The following is a 22,041-nucleotide window of genomic DNA, read 5'->3' as shown; positions in this document are numbered from 1 at the left end:
GATGCTTGCATTATTATAGACCAAAGATAAAAATTAAATGTAATACAATTCAAAACATGCCTTCTTCTTTTTGCTCTTCTCCTCATGGAATACGCCAATATGATTTGAGTTTTAAGTCATTTCTGTCTTTTGTATATGCATTTTGACTTGTAAACATGTTCAAAACACTAGGCACGAACATGAGATACTTGTATTTGTCAACATCAAAATAGATATCAGACTCAAAAAACCAACACCCGTGATGCGTGTACTCCGCGGCTTTTAAGCGAAAATTATAACAAAATAATTTTTAAAAAATAACACATCATTGTAAAAAAAAATTATGAAAATTATGAGTAATTAAGGGTATTTTTTGAAATATTTATGGGTCGTTATTAGAATATTTTAAAAATATACATAGATAGTCATAAGATTTTTTTTTTAGAAATTTTCATGAGTAGTCATAGGAATATTTTGATAATATTAAAATAAACATGGATAGTTACAAAGACATTGTGAAATTTTTGTGAGTAGTTATAGGGACATTTTGGGAATATTAAAAACCATACTAAGAAAAGAAAATCCTCTTTATAATAATACATATTATCACTTAAAGGTTGTGGAATATGCGCATCATGCGTGTTTGCGTGTTTACAACTAATCTCTACTATTAGATAAGAGGATTTTCCTTTCTTGGTTTGATTTTTTATCATCCCAAATATCCCAATAAGTACTCATAAATACTTCAAAAATCTCCTCTAGCTGCTCGTAAATACTTTGAAAAACTCCTATAGCTACTCATAAGTATTTCAAAAAAATCCTATGGCTATCCATAAATATTCAAAAAATGCCCATAACTACCTAAAACTACCCCAAAATAATATTTTTATTTATTTATTTCAAAAGATTATTAATTTATTTTATTATTATTATCACTCGAAAACTGAAGAGCTTATATGAAAGGAGATTCTCCTTTTTTAGACTGATTTTTTAAGTTACCTAAAATACTACTACAATTATCAACATTTTAATAGCAGTGATACAATGTATAATATTAATTTTATGCTTTATATGCGTAAGTAATTTTATAAAATATATTAATAATTTTAGATTTAATTAAGATAATAAAAATAATTACATAAAATTAACAAATACAAGTCCTTAATTGCACTAATTAAAAGAATAGGACTAAAATAGATTTTACTTAAAAACTAATTTATTATTTCACTCTATTTAATTCTATTTATTTTTAATATTTAAATTTACAAGGTAATTTGCGGAGTGGACGTTTCTTAGTAACCACCTCGGGGCCAACCAGAACGAGCAAATAAAATATCTAACGAAGACCCAAAATGAATTATAATCTCTACTTCCCAAGCGGACAAAAAGAAGTGGAGAAACAACGGAACCCAAATCCTGTAAGCGCTCTCTCTTTCTCTCTCTCTCTCTCGCTCGCTCTCCGTAGTCTGGTTATCGTCTGCCCTTTTCCAACCCACTCTTAACTCTTAAGCACGACACCGAGATGCAGATTAGGTGCTCTCTCTCTTTCTCGATTCTTCATTCAATTATTCTCCTTTCAAAACTAGATCGTGTGACGTCTCTTGGATTGTGGGTTCATCTTCTTTCTACTTCCAAACCTAAGGTCAGACTAGGTCGTGTGATTTCACGCTCTTTGTGGTTCTTCATCCATTTGAAAAAATTTTACTTTTAGTTATCGACCCATTTCTTTATTATAATTGCGAAGCTGTTTCTGGTTTTAAGGTTATTATTATACTGTTAGTAATCCATTTGGGTTTAATTGCCAAGTGGGGACAATAAATTTGTTAAACTTACGGTTCTGTTTTCTGGTTTTTTCTTTCGCGTTTTCTTTTCTTTAATTTGCTTTGATTCCAATTTCAAAATGCTGTATTTTGGAACTCGCGCCAAAAAATTTCACCAAACAGTGGTTTTAAAACAAGAGATTTGAAATCCTCGCATTTTGGAATTCTTCTGGAATTCAAGACCCCTCAATCCAAACAGCGGTTGAGAAATTTAGGAACTTGGTAAATTTCTTGCTTCAGTTAGGTAGTACCAGTCGTCCTTTTGGAAGGGATGGGGATGAGGCGATTAGAAATATTTGCTCTTGTCAGGAATCTGATATTTCTGTCATCAAATGAAATTGTCTTGATACAATGAGTGTTGACTTTGATTTTAAGGAATCTTGAATTCTATATTCTAAATTCTGAAACAAAAATCTATGCTATTTTGAAGTAAGCTCAATCGCTGTGCTGCTTGTGTAGGCACTTAATGTTCAGTTTCTTAACTGGTGGAGCTAATTGAGGCCATGCCTGCCACAAAGAAGGTTATTTTACTTCGGACACTGCATTTATTAATTATGAACTTTTTTTTTTCTCTATAAATTTTTATTTTGTACCTGAACAATGGCATAATAGATTTTTTTTTCTTATTTTTGTTGTTATTTACGTCTTATATGTTATTTTTAATAATGTATTAATTTATTTTGATCAATTAAAAAAAGTGACAAGTGAGTTCTTTATTTTTCTTTTATAGAACAAATGGGTTGTTTGTCACTAGAATGTTGAAAAGAGAATCTTAATGTGATCAGATTTCTTGTGGGTGGTTGGGTAAGAAATGGTTTGAGCAAATTTGAGGAATGAGAAACTTCTTCCTTCACCGTTGACATTCTTTAATGGACTCTTTCGTTTGGACTATTGATCTAATACCATAGTCCATGTTTTGTGTCATTAAAATGATACTGATGGGAAAGTTTGGTAAAACTACAATTAGGTTTTTAGCAAGCACTTATTTTTTTGGTTTGCTTAGGGTTTATCTGAGTTAGACTTCATTTTATTATTGGACATGTAGTTCATTTTCTGAGTTAGCAATGTGTTTTTCAATAATTTATTTTCTTTATATTTTGTAGCATAAATTTGTATGACACTTTCTCTAATAATTAGAGCGTAATTGTGATTGCTGTTTTGAGTAGTTTATTGACATGTATTGGTTTAGTTTTGGTGTATCTTAGTCTCTTTGAGCTTTGAAAGTAAAATTAGGGCTGTAAAATGGATGCAAAATTTGACGGAGAATAGAAGTTATCAAACAATTTTATTTCCTCCAACTCATATCCTCCATTCCTATTTCTTCCACTTTTTACTTTTTTTGCCCTCTCTCTCTCTCTCTCTCATCCCCCACCTTCCAAAAAAAACAAAAAACTAGTCCACACCTTAACCCTTTTTGTAACTTTACATATCTGAATATTGTTAAGGAAAAAGATCTTGTTTTCTTGTCTTGAAGAACCCTAGCGTGTGTTACATTATGGTTAGTATCAAAGTTCAATATCCAAAAAATTGAATGTGAGTGGGTTTGACTATTACAAATGTCACAGTGATGCACAACTATTGGAAAGCTTACTAGAATTATGGTTGTCAGCAATGCCAATGAGAATTGTATTTGGCAGGTTAATGGAATTGACTTGCTTAAGGCAATGTTGGGGGTGTAAACCGTGCACATATGGGCAGGTAGCCATTACCATAATATCATCACCGCCACCAATAGTTGCCCCCCCCCCCCAACCTACTGCCCAGAATATGTATTGGGGCAAAAGGTAACATCCCTTCCCCAAATCATGTGGAATTTGGTGCTAGACGTTGACCCGATACCCCAAATCCACCCGAACACTAATTTGATACCTCGAATTCACCCTGAATATAGAATTAAATTTTACTGTATACAGTTTTGTTGGATTTATTATTTTTCATTTGACCCGTTTTCTTAGGTTTAACTTTAGTTTGGGGTTTGGACATTAAAGTCATTGATATTTATGTAGATAAATAAAGAGAAATATATGTATGTATTTATTTTTTATAATTATATTGTATTTGAGATAGATCGGGCTCAATTAGATTGCAAGTGGGCTGGTAGATTGGGTTAGGGCCGATGTAGGCCAGGAAATACAACTTCCATCTATTGCTTTGAATTTGACTTGGATCATAAACTATTGTTATGAATCTTATTATGGACCTGATGAATTGCCTTGATGTGGATCACACGACTCACACCCCTTGGGAATATCCAAAGGGGCAAAATTGACAATACAATTTAAAATATATTTGTAGATGATTTTAGATGTATTCTTAATGCCAATTGAAATTTCCTTAAAATAAAATTTCCATTTTTTTTTAATAATTATGACCGCATTTTATGACAATTAAGTAATGACTCTAGCTTAGGGCAACTGTACTACTTGGTGTATTAAAAAAAATTATACTATATGTTAAATGGGACTTCCCTTTTTTAGTCTTGAATTTCCCAAACATATTGTAGTTGTATCAAAATAAGCAAGAACGACGTAACAACATCCAAGCCCCAAGTCCTGCTAGGGGGGGCTTTGCCATTCTGCATGATCTAGGGTGATATCCTTTGAAAGTTAGAGGATTGTCAAATCCTTACTCATTGTCTTGGTTTAAGTATTTTAGGTCTATCCTTCTTCCTCCAACTGGCACTAACTTTAGCTCACTTGCGGTGCGTTATTTGGCCTATGCAAGTGCCTAAACCATCTTAATCGCACTTTTTCTTATCTTTTACACAGGTTCTGTGCGCAGCTTACCATAGGTTGCCTTTGTAGATCCAAGGGTGCTCACAAGGCACAATATAATAACACCAATCACAATCCCTATAGAGATGGTTCACTAATTGACCGAGAGCTATTCTTCATGCTTGTTCCAAGTTTGAAGTACCATTTGTACAAATAAGAATCCTCTTTGTTACATGATTTCTACTTCATATAGATAGATATAGGATCTTTGGGGGAATTACCTAGAAGTACATTTTGTGCAATAGCCCTTCCTATCTGATAGAAAAGGATCCCATGATCCTAAACCGATCTTACCTGGGATCGCAAGTCCCAAGTTTGTCTATGAAGTGTGGATCTAATTGTATTAGTGTCTATAATTGATTTCTTTGTGTAATACTAAATGATAGGGCCTCATTGATAAGTGCTACAAGATCTTCTGCATTGGAACCTGTGGTTATGGACCCAAATCCATAAGTATGGAACATTTTCTTTTCCAAATGAAATCCCCTAGTATATGAAAAAGTGAAAAAGTGCTTTCATTGTTGTGGAATAAGAAGCCTGCATTAACGCATGTATTTAATTTATTCGGAGCTATTAGAGTGGGATCCACTTTTTGGGGAATATCCCTTTCTAACTTGTGATTCTTTGGTGTATTCTTCTTAGTTTGTGATCCTTGTTCCTCCTACCTGTTAATCCCAGCTAATTTTGTCTTAAAGCCCATCTTGCACATTTCTTTAGTATGTGCTAATGCTGTATTTTAGTTGATGACCTAATGTAAAAAAGGACAAGCATATTATTTTATTCATTTAGGTAATGGAAGTACCCCCATTCTGGGATATTATGCAGATATTCTGAAAATTGGATTTGCCTCCCAAAGCCCTTTTGATCAGCACAACAACTAGATTTTGTGAGATAAAGTTTTGAGAATGAAATAATGCCATATGGTCCTATGGCATCATGACAAATTGTAGGGAACCCTGAAGTTCTGTTGACATTTGAAGATATATACGGTGCTGGTACCACAAGATTTTAATGCACAGAATTTAGAATATAGTTACATAATTGGATATAGTTACATAATTGGTTCTCCTACTAAGCTACTAACAAGGGATTATATTTTGATGTTGCTTGGGTAGGATTTGATTGAAATTTTTTGGTTCAATTTTTGTTGTTTTAGGCTTAATTTTACCTTTTCCTTTTTTATTGATTTAAAATTTAAATAATCGAGACTTTGAGACTCAGGAAAGTGATTCCAGAAGTTGTTGGCTGGCACCAACACGCCTTGTATACAGATTATAGTTGCAGCCCTCATTGCCTTGGAAATTGTGGAGTAAATTCTAGTGTTGCTTAAATGGGGTTGTTTGTGAACTCAACTTGGAAAAACCTCTCATCATGTTATTTAGGACTTCCTTCTCTGCATTCTTGGAAAATTGGGATTGGATTTGTGGTGCAAATAGATCCAGCAATGAGTTATTGTGACATCTTTCTCTGTTCTCATCAATGGCTGTCCCTCAGATTTCTTCCACCTCCTCTAGAGGCTTGTGGTAAGGTCTTACCTTCTCTCCTTTGTTATTTATTATGGTTATGGAAGTCTTGTGCCTCAACTGCAATAAGCCACGAGCAGGTCTTCTTGAAGGGCTTAGAGTTGGAAGAAATGGTAGGGAAATGGAAGATTCTCATCTCCAAATAGATAAAAACATAATTTTATGAGGCAGAAACTTGACAAAATTTCAATTCAATATTTTTGCTATTCTGCTATGAATTTAAGGATTGAAATTGACCTTAGGTAAAAAGTGACCTTATTCCCATGGCGAGGGGACTTGTGGCACTTTCCTAGCTGGATGTTGGGCTGCTATTTTGAGGTCTTTGCTTTGAATTATTTAGGTCTTCCTTTTGGAGCTAAGTTTAAAGATAGAAGAGTTTGGGATCCCATTATGAGACATTTGAGAAAAAAACTTGCTGGTTGGAACTTGGAAGAGAAATTACCTATCTAAAGGAGGCAGATTCACCCTCATCAAAAGGTACTATCACAAACCTCCTCCTGTATTATATGCCTCTCTTCACCAAACAATGCTCAGTGCCCAAAAGACTCGAAGATAGTCAGAAGAGATTCCTTTAGGGAAACATGGTGAGGAGTTCAAGAACCAGTTACTTAAAAAGGGGGTTGTCAAGCAACCTATTCAAACTAGTGGCCTGGGTCTCAAATCTCTCACTATGTTCAACCAGTTGACCTCCGTAAATGGTATGGAGATTTATGAATGAAAAAGATCTGTACTGGAGAAGGATCATTGCTTCAAAATATGACCTTGACCACAGAATGGACTTCTAAGTGAAGCAACCATTGGTTGGGAGCCTGTGAAAGGATATGGAAAGGTTGGAATGACTTCCTCATTTGTGGGAGAGAGGGATGATTCTCTTTTGGCATGACACCTTATGTGGCTGTACTCCACTTAGCACCAAGTATCTAACAATCTCAGTTTGTCCGGAGAAGGCTGGTAACTGCAAACGTTCAACTTTCAGACAATAGAGTAATTTGGGAATTCTCTTCTTGAGAATGACCATGATTGGGAGTTTGACGACTTTGCCAACTTGCTGCTTATGTATAGTTCCTTAGTGTAATACCCTAAATGAGCCCAAGCAACCCTTGACAAAAATGGTGCCTTCTCAATCTGCTCATATTATAGAAAGCTGAATAAACATACTCAAACCAGAAACAATTTCCCCTCAAAACCCATTTCAAAATCTGTGTCCTCGCAATGGTTTCTTTTTTTTTTTTTGGAAGCAACTTTGGGGAGGATTCTACAACAAACAACCTACAAAAAAAAGGGTACATCTTTAGGGGCTATTTGGTGTCATTTCTTTTTTCTGTTCTGTTTTTGATTGTTCATTGAAGAAATAGGTATGGCAATGCATTTGCTTGCATTGCTAGTTTTTTGTTTCTATTGTCAATTTTTAGCTGTTAAAAGAGAAAAAAAAACTAGATTTAATGGTTTTCAGTTGTTTTGCTGTTGCTAGAGTACTTTAATATCCATGATTTATTTTTGTGGATTGAATCATTCATTTTACCCATAAATTTTAATTAGAGTAAAAATAAAATGACGATGTGCATATAATTCATAATTAAAATAAAACATTAGTAAAACTTTGAAAAAATAAATAAAAATCTTGCAAATTTTTTCTTTTTTTACTACTGTCATGTATAGCAAGACTGTTCTTGTAGCACTAAATGAGAGTTTTGAAGTATTATAATTTAGTAAAATAATTATAATAATTTCTATTTTTATTAAAAATTTTTTAGTTTGTATTTAATTACTTTAATCATATTTTTTCATTGTTATTGGATTCAAGGGAAAAAATGGCATTTGTTCAACCAATATTTTAATTTGTTTTAGTTTTAGAAATATTTTTTGGTATTCAGTTTTTAGCGTTTGTTTCTCATTTTTAGTTTTCGTTTTCATAATTTTTGCTCAGTTAATGGATGTTTTGGTGTGAGGAAGATGCTGATTCCATTGAACATATCCTCCTTCCCTACCTTTTGACCAGACACCTCTGAAATCTGGCAATTGCTCTGGTTTGCCTCTGTTTGGTTACTGATATGACAATGGAGGATGAGATTTGGGCTTGGAGAGGCAGCTGCTCAAGCAAAGAAAGGAAAAAAAGCTTTGAAAAATTTAGTACTTCTTGTTGACCTTTTGCAGCTCGAAACTTCTTAAGTTATGATTGTCAAGCTTTAGCTTTATTTTTTGAAGGGGGAGGGGGTTGTAATCTGCTGTAGTTGTGATATTTATGTCATTCTTTGTCTACTAAATGTTGTAGTATTGAACATATTTTTTCTCTGAGCTTCTTGCATTCTTAATGCATATAATGGTTGAGGTTTTTTTTTTTTTGTCTTATATTTTTCCCCCTGTTAAATTCAGAGTGCTGAACGCAGCAGCATTGGTCACATATTCAACAAGTTGCTGAAGCAGATAGGAAATCCCGTTGACTTTGAACTACCTGATTGGTTTAATAAATGGAAGCCTTCTTCCTATACCTTTATAAGGCGCAGTATCCTTTTTCTCTGTACTTATGAAGTTCTATTTTTGTTCATTTTTCATGGTTGAAAATTGTCATATGAAGCGTACACAGCTGTTTCATAACAACTTTTACCATGCCTCTAGTTTGACTGGCCAAACCACACCCCCCCCCCCCCGGGTGGGGGGCAAGACATAATTGCTCTTTCGATCTTGGTCTACTTGCTTTTTTCACATCCTGTTAACTGTTAAGTACTACTAAGTATTTGGCGCTTTCTCCTGCCCTCTCTTCCTGCTTTATCTCTTCTATGTGTGTGCATTTCCTCTACCTCCTTGATTTTTCTTTTGTTAATATTGACTAATTTAAGATTTATATCTCACTAAGAAGGTCAAAAGGCGCCTTGAGGATGATGGCATATTCTGCTCCTGCAGCTCCTCAGTGGGTTCTTCTGGCGTCTGTGATAGAGATTGTCATTGTGGGTAAGGATGCCTCTGTCGATCATGGTTGCTCTACCCTTCTGTGTACTGAAGAGTGGGTTGAATTCAATCCTATTTGGGTTGGGTGGGGGCGTGGGTTGGATGTCAGTGTGATAGGTCTGGTGGGAAGTCTGTTGGAACTGAGTTTTGATTCTGAACCTGATGGTTTTGGTATATAAGATATTGACTCTAAGCATTGCCATAATGTCATCTCTTCTGACCTTTTAGTTTTTATAATTGAATTCTTATTTGATGAATGTGTCACCCATTTAATGCAATTATTCTGATAGGTTGAATGTCTTTGGTATCACATTTCTTACATATGGTAGCCCACCCTCATTTTATTGGTCCCTATGTGGCTATGCCCAGTAACATGCCTGCAGATGAATTTGAAATTTGGATCACTGATTAGTCATTTGTGCTTAAATTACCATAGCTCTCTGTTGCTGCTGTAAATTTTTTTGGCAATGGCAATTTTCTTATTGACACCCTGTTAGATAGATTTGAAGCCATTTTATGGTTGGTATTTATATGTGAACTGATTGAGGGGAGATCTGACCATTTGTATGATGGCTTAGGAAAAAGGAAATCTTCTCATGAACGCATGATGTATCATGTTTTATGCATATGTTTCTTTTCCCCCAAAGCACAACACGTATGTGGGCATAATTGGTAACTACCGTCTTATGTTAGATTTGATTTGGATCCACACTTCTGTTGATGGTGCATTGGCTGTTTTCTGTGCACTCAACTTACTGCATCATTCTTGGATCCATTCTTAATTCTCTTGAATGTCGCTTTGGTTTTTTAAAAGTTTGAGAAAATATTTTCAGTACTATCATCATCCTCAATCCTCATCCAAGCCTTATCTTGTTTCAATATTCAGACTTGGTCACTTGTTATAAAAGGACATGGCCCCCTGAAAATGAAGTCTACCTTGAATGATGCCTTTACATTTATAGGCTTCTTTTCATTTTCAAGGTCATGCCATTTTCTTGCTGATAATAAAAAACATCTATAAGCCTCTTTCTATCAACAAGAAATTTTATGCATACATGTAATGCTTTTTCCCCTTCAGGATGCTGCTGTCTAGCTGCTCCTCAGGCTGTAAATGTGGGAGCTCATGTCTCAACCAACCATTTCATCACCGACCTGTGAAGAAGATGAAACTAGTGAAGGTATAAAAATTCATCTATTTAGTTTACAGTGTATATATTCTTTGTGAGGAGATACTTTTGTGGTAAGAGAATTTTATTGAGGAGGACAGTGGATTTTTTATGGAGACTAAAAAGAACTGTAAAATCAATAAATTTGAGAAAGGTTAATTTCTTAACAAAGCAGAAAGCTTAGAGTTGTCTGCTGAGGCAGAATTAGAAACTAAGAATGCCAATTGTCCCAACAGATCCCTCAAGGAGAAAGCAGCCTTTTAGCAAGAGAATGATTGGCTGGCCTAACATGGGTCTTGGTTGGACTTCTTTCTTATATGGAATGTGACCTTGCTATTTCAATTGGTTGCATATATTTCTTGACTTGTTTTCAAAAATAAACTGGTAGAGGTGGATTTAACTGATAAATCCCAAAGTCAGTTCGTTTAGATTTTCAAAGAAGGAAGAGATGCTAGATTCATTTATTAACTTCTCCCATGCAGCCGGCACTTGTTATAACTAGTATGGGCAAAGATTAGAAGTTGGAAAAATTGTGAAACTAAATTAGTTCACATGTTGCCATGTTGTGGCTAAATGTTTCTTTCATTCATTCCTTCTTCCATTATTTTCTTTGTAAGCCCTCCTGTCTTGTTAGTTCATATTGATCTCATTCCTTATCTTCACAAATCACAATGTTGTGCTTCCTTTACATTTATCAGATATAATGTGTTAGTATGATTGTCATTGTTACTTGTCTCTGTTCCCAAAATGGCAAGTTAATTCTATGTATTTCTTGTAGACTGAGAAATGTGGATCTGGGATAGTGGCTGATGAGAATATTAAGAAGGGGGAGTTCGTAATAGAATATGTTGGAGAAGGTAAATTATTCCACGCATGATTGTTCCTTTATTAAATAAAAATCTTTCATCCACATTTATTTTTATTTTTAGTTACTATTTTTTTTTTTTTGAGTCTGATGTAGCTGAACCCACCTAGTGGGACTTAAGGATTGGTAATTCTGTTTCTTTTTCCACCGCAGTTATTGATGACATAACATGTGAGGAAAGGCTTTGGAAAATGAAACATCGTGGAGAAACAAACTTTTACTTGTGCGAAATCAATCGAGATATGGTGATTGATGCCACATACAAGGGAAATAAATCAAGATATATAAATCATAGTTGTTGCCCCAACACCGAGATGCAAAAATGGTTCTTCTTTATTTCTCCTTGTTTGACTGTCTATTGTTTTAGTTGTTGTTCTACCAGTCTTATGTGGATATTTCTTTCTTTCGACTTTCTAGGAGAATTGATGGTGAAACAAGAATTGGCATATTTGCTACTCGTGACATAAGTAGGGGCGAGCATCTAACCTACGATTATCAGTATGAGCACTTGAGAGTCTCTTTATTTGCATATGCTTATTGATGGATGCTTTTGTTGCTTGGCTTGCTTGCTTACACAGTAAGCTATGTAATCAAGCATGTTCCTTTAAAGTTCTCTTCTGAATATACTTTTGTGGAGCTGTGACTAGAACATATATTCCTCTGAATAGTCATATCTACTCAATCCATTCTAACAAATTTAGCAGGTTTGTTCAATTTGGTGCAGACCAAGATTGCCACTGTGGTGCAGAAGGCTGCAGGCAAAAGTTGGGAGTCAAACCGAGCAAGCCTAAAATGCCTTCTTCAGATGCTGCATTGAAACTTGTTGCTTGCCAGGTGGCAGTCTCATCTCCCAAAGTGAAAGCAATTCTATCTGGGAAATATGTATGTATGGATGGGACCATTTTCTTATTTCTTTTGCGATCACGGTTTTTAATTTGGAAAATTGCTTTTGGTATGTTAACTGTTTGTATGGGTGACTGTTTTTTATGAATAATATTTGACCTCAATAGTATTTCATTATCGTATTGCCTTTTTGTTCAGATTTTTATATGGAAATTTGCCTTCACTATATTAAGAGTGGAATATTGCAATGCTTTGAATTCCATGCTGAACAGCTGAAATATAATGATATATATGATGATATGCATGAGGTATTGTGTCATGATTCTGTGCACATTTTAAGCATGCTTGTTTTGAACTCCTAATAGTTGCGAAGTCTCTTTCTCTCTCTTTTTGGTGATAATAGTTTTGAATTTTTCAATGCCAATGAATAATCATGCTACAATATCTACAAATTGCCCCAAAAGCCAAGACATGACTTCTAAAAACAGTACTCTTTCATGCTTGGATTTGTTTATGCATTAGTGGGAGCTTGAAAACAAGCTTGGCATGGAAATTGTGCCCATGTCAACCAAATATTTTATGTCCCATGCAAGGTTCGACTTCCAAGCACCTTCTTCCTTTTCATTTTTGTTGTATCCACCACATGGGGGGGGGGGGGGGGGGGGGGGGGGAGGGAAACCAACATTTGATTATTAAATGTCATTTGTTGCTGCAAGAATATGGCATCATGCTCAAAGAAAAATATGATTATTGGAGAACCTAAATTTCTTGAGAATATCATCTTCAATTTCACATTGTAAGTTAGCTTCATGAATTTTTGAGTGAAGATTTTTCATTTAAACAAGTCCAACAGTTCCCTTGGAATTGTTAACTATATAACAAATTTCTTCCATGACATGACAAAATACAGAATTCCCCAATCAGCACAACTGAAGAAGAATGCCTCTCTTTGGAACCAGGTAAATCCAGTAAAAGCACTCAAGAAATTAGCAAAAATATGCCCTCACAAAAATTTTCTCCACTGGGAAGAGAATCTTCCATACTAATGCCAGTGACCATTTTTGGAGTGGTGTTACTTGAAGAAGACAACATAGGAAAGGCACTTGTGTGGCTATAAAATGTAGCCTTCAAAGAATCTGAATTGCACTGTCATTCCATGTACAAAGAGATTCTTGCAGTAAAAAGAGGCATAGAATATGGTGGGCCATCAGTTCCTGATTTAGATGGACATTTTAGCCTTCCCAAAAATTTTACAATTCAAGCAGAAAATGCTTCCCCAATCCCAACTGCTAATGTGGTCAATCCAGTGGAAGTTTGATGTTAGGCACGTCAAGGATAAAGATAATTGATTTCCTTTTCAAATCAGAACATTATCTCCTCATTATTTTTAGTCATTCTCAACTTTGAGCCCACTAATCTCCCACTCCTTCAAGAAAAAATTCTTAGGAATGTCCTCATTGGTGAGGATTTTGAATCATTGATTAACTAATTTGATTCCATAAGCTCAATACAAACAGATATAGGCTTCAACAAGAATCGCTCATAAACCTTTCCATCTTGTTATTCCGTTTATTTATTCCAGCTCCCAAAAGAGGCCTGCCTCCTATGTTGATATTTAGTGGACCTGTATTGCATTGAATTAATATTTGAGACAGAGCCCCTTCTCCACTATTTAGCCAACATTCAGATTTTAAATTTTAAAGGAAACGTCTTAAAATGGTGAAATAACTCTCTCTCTAGAGATATCCCTTTCTTGCAACAAAACTTGAGCGACTCTGGTTCAAATACAATTTGGTTACGTAGTCAGTTTTGAAGATGGGCTGAAGGTCACAAGATCTTATCAATGTCAATAGTATTGATGCATTGTGCTTTACAATCGGAAAGACTCTCAATGGCATAGATCTTGCAGAAATTCCTAGCAATTGTTTTTGCTTTGAACTTGATTCATCCAACTAGCACAACGATGAAGTCTATTACTGTCGACACTGGGTTCCAGTCTGGGGGGCGTGCCAATAGATGGAAAATGCTATGCATGGTGATCCCCCAAACAAGAAAAGTTAAACAGGGGTGGATAAGACTTTGAGAAGATGTGAAGAAAAAATGCGGGGTCGTCACCTTTATTATTATTTTTGTTTAGGGAAAACAAAGGGAAAAACCCTAAAAAGATCTACAATACAAAGAACAAGGGTTTGGGAATACATTTGTGTGTAGGGAAGGTGGTAGACTAACCATTCTTAGGGGAATTAGTCAACCAGCACCCTACCAACACCTGTTCCATACCGTTATGTGTGTCTGTGTCCTAACTAAGATTAAAAAAAAAGGACGGAAAAGCCCCCTTTTGGGTCATTCAGTGAAAAATCACTGTCCAAGAGTCTAAACAACAAAGCCAAAAGGCTTGATATGCTCTTTTTTGAAAAGTGGAATTAGGCTTCAAATGATCCTAAATTTGAAAACAAGAGGTAAAATGGAGGAAATGATGGAAAAAGTTTTGATTGATTGCCTTAAGTACAATTGAAGATGTCCCTTTCCTTGAAAATTAGGATTAGTCAAAACTCAACATCAAAATATCTAATTTCAATCATGGATTGGATGAGGTGGATGAGATTTTTAATTGAATTTTGAATTGATCAAGATTTGTGGTCCCAATTCCCCTGGTTTAAATCAGAGGATTGAATGCTAGTAGAGTAGGAAATCCCTTGATTGACATCGGGTCTTAATGGAGAGTTGAAATAAATCAATCACTAATGAATTTGAAAGTTTTCTAATTGGCAATCGGGATTTGAATGTGGTTGAAGTCAATCATTAATGAATGGTTTGAAAGTCTCATGATTTGACAACCAGGTTCCAATAGTTTGATTAAGTCAACCCTCAATTGAGGATCTTTGAAAATCTCTGATTGTAAATCAGGGCTTTAATGCTTTGATTGAGTTGACTCTTTTTTTTTTTTCTTGATTGAAGATTTTGAAGACATCTGATTGACAATTAGAGTTTAATTCATTGGATAGTGTCAACTCTTAATTGAAGACTGAAAACCTCTAATTGATATTTAGAGTTTAATTGGTTGGATAGAGTCAACTTTTAATTGAAGACTTTGAGAACCTCTTCTTGACAATTAGAGTTTAATTGATTGGATAAAGTCAACTCTTAATTATAGACAATGAAAATATCTGATTGTCAATCAGGTTTTAATACTTTGGATAGTGTCAACTCTCAATTGAAGATTATGGTATTCTCTGATTGTCAATCAAGTTTTAATGCTTTGGATAGAGTCAAGTCTCAATTGAGGACAATGAAAATCTCTGATTGTCAATCAAGTTTTAATGCTTTGAATAAAGTAAACTCTTAATTAAAGACTGAAAATCTTTGATCGTCAATCAGGTTTTAATACTTTGGATAGAGTATCTTTGATTAAAGCAGTCACCATTTATGAGAGAGATTTGACATTTTTGAAAAAAGATAGTTTTTATTTTGAGGAAAGATGCTTGACAAAGAAAGAAGGTTTTTGAAAAATTACTAAACTCATCATCGGCCATTTTAGAGAAACAATTTGAAAGGTCTTTTTTTTTTTGAAAATAGGAAAATTTTTGAAAAAGGGAATTCTAAGTTTGCCCTTGGCTTCTTGGTCCCGTGGTGCAAGCACCAGCTCCCATTTGCCCATACGTAAGGGAGATCGCTTGTCCCTTGCCTAGGGTTGAGAGGGGAGAGGAAACCATACAGTGAGAACTTCTCTATATTCTCATCAGTAGCCGGATTGAGAGGCCTTGAACTAAGCTCGGAGACACGATAAAGGACGATGCATTAGGGACCAAAAGCCAAAGAGCGTGTTTGACGAACATGCACTTGAAAAAAGGTCTAATACCAAAACCAATTCCTTTATGTAGAATGATATTGGACCCTCTTACTAGTGCATGTTCGTCAAACACCCTCTTTGGCTTTTGGTACCTAATCTGTCCTTTGTTGCGTCTCCGAGCTTAGTTCAGGGCCTCTCAACCCGAGTAATGATGGGATGATAGGGGAGTTCTCATTGCATGGTGTCCTCTCCCTTCTAAACCCTAGGTAAGGGATAAGTGCTCTCCCTATGGGCGAATGGGAGTCGGTGCTTGCACCATGGGACCAAGAAGCCAGGGGCAAACTTAGAATTCCCTTTTTTGAAAACTTTCCTTTTTTCAAAAAGACCTTTCAAATTGTTTCTCTAAAATGACAGATGATGAGTTTAGTAATTTTTTAAAAACCTTCCAACTTATTCAAGCATCTTTCCTCAAAATGGAAACTATCCTTTTTCAAAAATGTCAAATCTCTATCATAAATGGTGATTGCCTTAGTCAAAGATACTCTATCAAAAGCCTTAAAACCTGATCGACGATCAGAGATTTTTAGTCTTCAATTGAGAGTTGACTCTATTCAAAGCATTAAAACTTGATTGACAACAAAAGATTTTCATAGTCTTTAGTTGAAAGTTGACTCTATCCAAAGCATTTAAAACTTGATTGACAATTAGAGACTTTCATAATCTTCAATTAAGAGTTGACTCTATCCAAAGCATTAAAACCTTGATTGACAATTAGCGATTTTCATAGTCCTCAGTTAAGAGTTGACTCTATTCAATCAATTAAACTCTAATTGTCAAGTAGGGATTTTCAAAGTCTTCAATTAAGAGTTAACTTTATCCAATCAATTCAACTTTAATTGTCAATGAGAGATTTTCAAAGTCTTCAATTAAAAGTTGACTTTATTCGATCAATTAAACTCTAATTGTCCATAAGAGATTTTCAAAGTCTTCAATCAAGAGTTGACTCAATCAAAGCATTAAAACCCTGATTTACAATTAGAGATTTTTAGATATCCTCAATTGAGGGTTGACTCAATCAAACTATTAAAACCTGGTTGTCAAATCAAGAGATTTTCAAATTATTTATTAATGATTGACTTCAACCACATTCAAATCTCGATTGCCAATTAGAAGACTTTGCAAATTCATTAATGACTTATTTATTTCAACTCTCCATTGAGTCCCGATGTCAATCAAGGGATTCCCTACTCTACTAGCATTGAGTTCTTTGGTTTCAACCAGGGGGACTGGGACCACAAATCTTGATCAATTCAAAATTCAATTAAAAATCTCATCCACCTCATCCAATCCATGATTGAAATTAGATATTTAGGATTTTTTGAGGTCAAATTCCCCTTTTCAAACAAGAGCATGTTAGGGCTTTCAGCTTTGTTGTTTGGACTCTTGGACAGTGATTCTTCACTGAATGACCCAAAAGGGAGCTTTCCTTAGTTAGGACACACACACACACAGTGGTAACTATTCATAGAATGGGTGTTGGTAGGGTGTTGGATCTGCTGGTTGACTAATTCCCCTTAGAATGGTTAGTCTACTACCTTCCCTACACACAAATGTACTCCCAAACCCTCGTTCTTTGTATCGTAGACCATTTTAAGGTTTCTTCCCTTGTTTTCCCTAAACAAAAAAAATACTAAAGGTGTCGTCTCCGCATTTTTCTTCATATCTTCTCAAAGTCTTATCCACCCTTGTTTAACTTTTCTTGTCTAGGGGATCACTATGCATAACATTTTCCATCCATTGACAATTACAATGAAATCTTTTCTGCCCTAATGCATCCAACTGGCAATCTTATCTGCCCTGATACAATCCAGTTTTATGCAGGTGTCAATTTAAGGAAAGTTCATGGCTTTATTTAAGTAATGCTATTTTAGTGTCCGCTGCCCCAACAAGTTAGTAAATTGTTATTGGGCATTGAGCTGGGCTGTGGTTTAGAGCCTAGGCTAGGGCATTTGGGTGTTGATTTTGATTTTACTAGAACCTATTTCATCCCCAGCTGTACTTTTGAGGTTCAAAGTGAGATATGATGATCATGATTGTAGTCCTCAAAGTCTTAAATTTCAATTTCGACTCAAATTTTGGAGCTCCAGAATAGTGGATTCGACAGAAATTTCGATTTCGATGTCAATTTCAATTTTGATTTAAAAAAATAATGGAAATCAGTAGTAAATCATGGAATTCTTTTATGAAACTTTAGAAATGGTTAATAGACGTAATAACATAATTTTTAGGACTAATATATTACAAAGTTAAATACATCTATATTGTGTATGAGGTGGAAAAGTTGTAATATAATTTGTGTATAAAGATAATGTGCATTAAAAATATCTAGTTAATACAAATGAAATTCCTAAATCATTTAAATACTATTTATTACACAAATAATGATAATTTAGACATGAATGCTTAGATAAAAAATGTTGTTCTAAGTTTAGTTTTTCATATAATTTCAAAATCCCTTGTAATAATCATTTTGTTTCAATAAAATAAAATAAAATAAATTAAGAGAGAGATTTCACTTTGCTCCTAAATCTCTCATTTGAGTTTTGATGAAATTTCATTTTATAGTTAAAATTTTGACAAGTTTCGCTAAAATTTTGAGATTTCGATAAATTTTGAATTATTCGTTGAAGTTTCAATGGAAATTATGTAAAAGGGAAATCTATTTCCATTTCAATTTCGAGGGTGATGGAAATTTCAACAATTTCGTCGAAATTTAAGACCATTATTGTGGCTGACTACTCTATCTTCCTTTGGAAGATTCGCTATTAATGCGTCAAGCTTTTACAGTTGTGCGTGGTGGGAGGCTTCAGGAAATTTTAATTGGTTTTTGAAGGGATGTGCACAAGGCGGGAGGATTGGTGAGATTTGGTGGATCTTTGGTGTGTAGAAGCATTCTCATTCTCATTTTCTAACTTCTCTCTTTCCCTCTCTCTGTTTGGTGCTGGTGGTTCACCTTCCATTTGGACTTAAGACATGGAGTAAGCAGTGTAATATATTTCTGGAATAAGGTTATGAATTTTGATTCACTTAAAAAACTGTTGATTGCTTTGATCTATGATTTAAGTATCAGAACAAGAGAGCAAGATTAAAATTTTGGCCTCCTTCCAATTGGGATCCTTTCTCTATGAAGTCTTCTTTTGAAGCTACTTTCAATTTGAAGACATTTGATTCTGGTGTAAGGTGGTGAGAAAGATGCAAAAATTCCCTACCAAGTTGTTTACTTTGTGAAGTCTCAAAGTGAATAACTGTGCTCTTGTTCATGGATTATTCTTTATCATGCCAAATAATGAACTAAAGTTTGGGTGAATTGCTTGGCCAGGTGAGCTATCCATAAGATACATGGCTAGCCTTGGAAGAGAAATCTGGTTTTTAATTGTATGAAGTTTGTTTCTTATGTCCTTAGGTCTTTTGGAATTGTGCTTTGTTTGATCTTTTCCCTATTTTGTGCCTTAATGCCATCTTAAAAAAAAAAAGATAAAAGGTATAAACATTTTCAACTGGCATAATTCCTTATTCTCTATAATTTCCACAACCAAAACATCCCCAACGAACGAAAATGGGCTTTGAACAGGAACAGTGTTACACTGTTTGATCTTTCTACAAGAAACTCTCCTTGATGGGAACAATTTGCAACAACTCCACTTGGATTTGTATTTGGAGGACGACAGTCCCTTCAAAGGTATTTTTTTATTTTTTATTTTTTTTAATATTTGGGAGTCCAGATGTGGAAATATTTTAACCCTTGACAATCTACAGGAAAAGGGGGCTCACAAGTAAAAATGAATGTTTTCTTTGTATGGCTGATGCAGAATTGATCAGCCACATTTTTCTTCACTGCCTCTGGACAAGGAATTTGTGGAATATGGCTCTACCTTTGACTGGATATCAGTGGGTTACTGCAAACTCTGTGGGAGAAGAGATTTGGGGTTGGAAAGGCATCATAGCCACCAAGGAGAAGCGAAAGTTTTGTGGTGTGCTTGGAAAGAAAGAAATAAGCGACCCTTCAAAGATACAGTTACTCTGTTTCAGATTTGTAAAGAGCAGAGGGTTGCTGTTTTCCAGCTGGCTTAGTGGGCAAACTGTTAATGATCATAATGTAATTCTTGAGGCTTGTGACACTCTACAGAGTGGTTGACATTTTGTTCCAAGGGGTGGCATCCCCTTGATGAAAGTTTCTTTTTACCACAACAACAGCAACAAAACCAAGCATTAAGTCTCTCTAGATGAGGTCGGCTATATGAATCCTTTAGGAAAATTTGGATTTTTGTTGGCTTCATCATTACCCTTTGTTCTTCTTTAGAAGCAAACCAACTGAACATACCAGATATTGTTAGAAAAGTTCCACCAAGTAATTCTTTTCATCCTTGCCTCCATTCGCATACTTTTTCTTTTCTTCCTACCATTATTTTAATAATCAGCCATCACCATTGCATAACATTGGGACGTAATGGTATAGATGTCATGCCTGTTGATACCAGGACAATTTCTTGTAAGGGCTTCGAATCGCATCCGTATCGTCCATTGCCTTCCACTAAGGTATTGTAATGACCATTAGAGTCTTTTACAAGCTATTACAGTCTCTGCAGGTGGTTAGGCCCTCAGACTGGTTGTGAATTTCTTAAAAAAAATTTATACCCTAATTTGTATTCTTTAAAGAAATCAAGCTTTTAAAACTTCAAAACAAAATTCTAAACTATATTCATCAATTGGTCATCAAGTAGTCAAGAATAAAACTCAAAATTAGAAATAAATTAATTGACGGTGAACAAACTTGTCTCCTTATGTGGAAGAATAACAATTATCTGGAATATGTGTGTGACATACTTCTATGCCCTTCTATTCCTTAAAAAATCGGATTATAATTTAAATTTGAGAGCAGGTGGGCTTTAGTCTTTGATCTGTATTGCTTATCCTTCGGTTGAATATTTATGCATTTTTTGTGAATATGCTATGAATTATGAAATATGAATATGTTCTGTTTTTTATGTTTCATTATTTTTATGTTTTCTTAGTTTATATTGCTGATGTCAATAAAATACTGAATAGCAACAAATACATAATTTCTTTTCATTCAGCTACAAAAAAATCATATAACATTCAACTTGCTTAGTACATGTAAACTGATTTGAAAATTTCTAAAAATCATTCAAAGAATTGTAGATTTTGGAGTCAAAACATGTGAGTCTATAAGTTTTTAAGTTAATCTGATAGGGAAATCATGAATATTGTATCTTTTCCTTGGTCATAACATCTGAAACAATTGTATTCCTCCTGATACTGTTGTGGTAGAAAATGGACTTATTCGGATTCCAGTTGCTATGTAGCTTGTTTCTTTTTGTTTACTATGCTAAACCTATGGGTGTTCTAAGCTCCTAAGTACATTTTATTGCTGTACTATTTGTGTGTATTATAATTTTTTATGTATTTATGTAAAATTTGGATTCACTTCTGTTGATATTGTTTGGACAGGTTCATCAGAATGGTGGGCTGCATATAGGTAAGCTGTCTCCCTTGTTTCAATGGTTACATTTTACATGCTTTGTATTTTTTAAATTGATCAGAAGACATTGTAATTTCTTGCCTAGGAAGCTCAGATCATGCTACTAAGCAACAAAGATCATGCTCCCGTAATTGTATTGGTGAACTTATTAGGATAAATCGCCCCATCAATGACAGGTATTTATAGAATCACTATTGCTTTATTTCCTCAAAATTTGCTTTATGCAATTATCTAATTATTAATTTAAGAGAAGTTTTAAATCATTTGGCAATAATTGTATATTTTTTACTGGTCACACGTAGGGAAGTATAATTTTTTGGTGTGCTTCTATTCTTCTAATGTGCTTTTTAAAAATGATGTCTTTGTTGGCTGTTCTCCACAGAATTTGCTTTATTCTATTCTTAAATTATGATGAGTTAGAGTTACTCCTGTGAGTACCATTTTAAGAGAGCAGTTTAAAGCAACTTGCAAAAGCAGTATCAGTTGTCAATAGGGAATCAACATTTTCCAATCTGTGTTGTATGTCCCTAGAAAGACTCTAATTTCCTCAAGCAATCAATACGAAGAAGAGATAAATATACATTTAAAGGGGTAAAAATCAACCCATTGCATGCCCATTTTCATAACAAATTATATCAAATTAATTCCTGCATTACAACGCTCATCTTTTCTTGTGTGTGTTCCTGTGTAGTTGTAATGGAAATCATTCTAGTTGGGGAATGACAAAAGAGTGTGGGGTTTTAGAGTTTAGATTCTTATGGGGAATTTTCATGCA

General features: G+C 34.6%; 1 protein-coding gene across 11 annotated transcripts in view; it reads left to right on the top strand.

Annotated features, from left to right (window-relative positions):
* Positions 1-1,321: 1,321 nt before the first annotated feature.
* Positions 1,322-22,041, top strand: part of LOC131159253 (histone-lysine N-methyltransferase ASHH3) — a 34,750-nt gene continuing 14,030 nt past the window's right edge. For 2 of the 11 annotated variants that reach the window (XR_009137760.1, XR_009137761.1), the window contains exons 1-11: positions 1,355-1,397; positions 2,259-2,320; positions 8,470-8,599; positions 8,934-9,045; positions 10,121-10,220; positions 10,987-11,065; positions 11,227-11,398; positions 11,491-11,571; positions 11,778-11,955; positions 21,236-21,263; positions 21,361-21,442. Coding sequence is in view for 2 of the 11 variants with exons in the window: in XM_058113999.1 (XP_057969982.1) it covers positions 2,303-2,320; positions 8,470-8,599; positions 8,934-9,045; positions 10,121-10,220; positions 10,987-11,065; positions 11,227-11,398; positions 11,491-11,571; positions 11,778-11,955; positions 21,236-21,263; positions 21,352-21,442 (989 nt within the window). In the remaining 9 variants the exon portion in view is untranslated. Of the gene's footprint in view, positions 1,622-2,258; positions 2,321-8,469; positions 8,600-8,933; positions 9,046-10,120; positions 10,221-10,986; positions 11,066-11,226; positions 11,399-11,490; positions 11,572-11,777; positions 11,956-21,235; positions 21,264-21,351; positions 21,443-22,041 lie in introns of all 11 variants that reach the window. The other 9 variants (XR_009137755.1, XM_058113999.1, XR_009137757.1 and 6 more) reach the window with 8 other exon arrangements.

The sequence above is a fragment of the Malania oleifera genome, chromosome 7 (genome assembly GCF_029873635.1).
Source record: "Malania oleifera isolate guangnan ecotype guangnan chromosome 7, ASM2987363v1, whole genome shotgun sequence".
NCBI classification, from domain to species: Eukaryota; Viridiplantae; Streptophyta; class Magnoliopsida; order Santalales; family Ximeniaceae; genus Malania; species Malania oleifera.
Note: the sequence above shows the minus strand (reverse complement) of the source record. Positions and strands in the feature narration are given on the sequence as shown.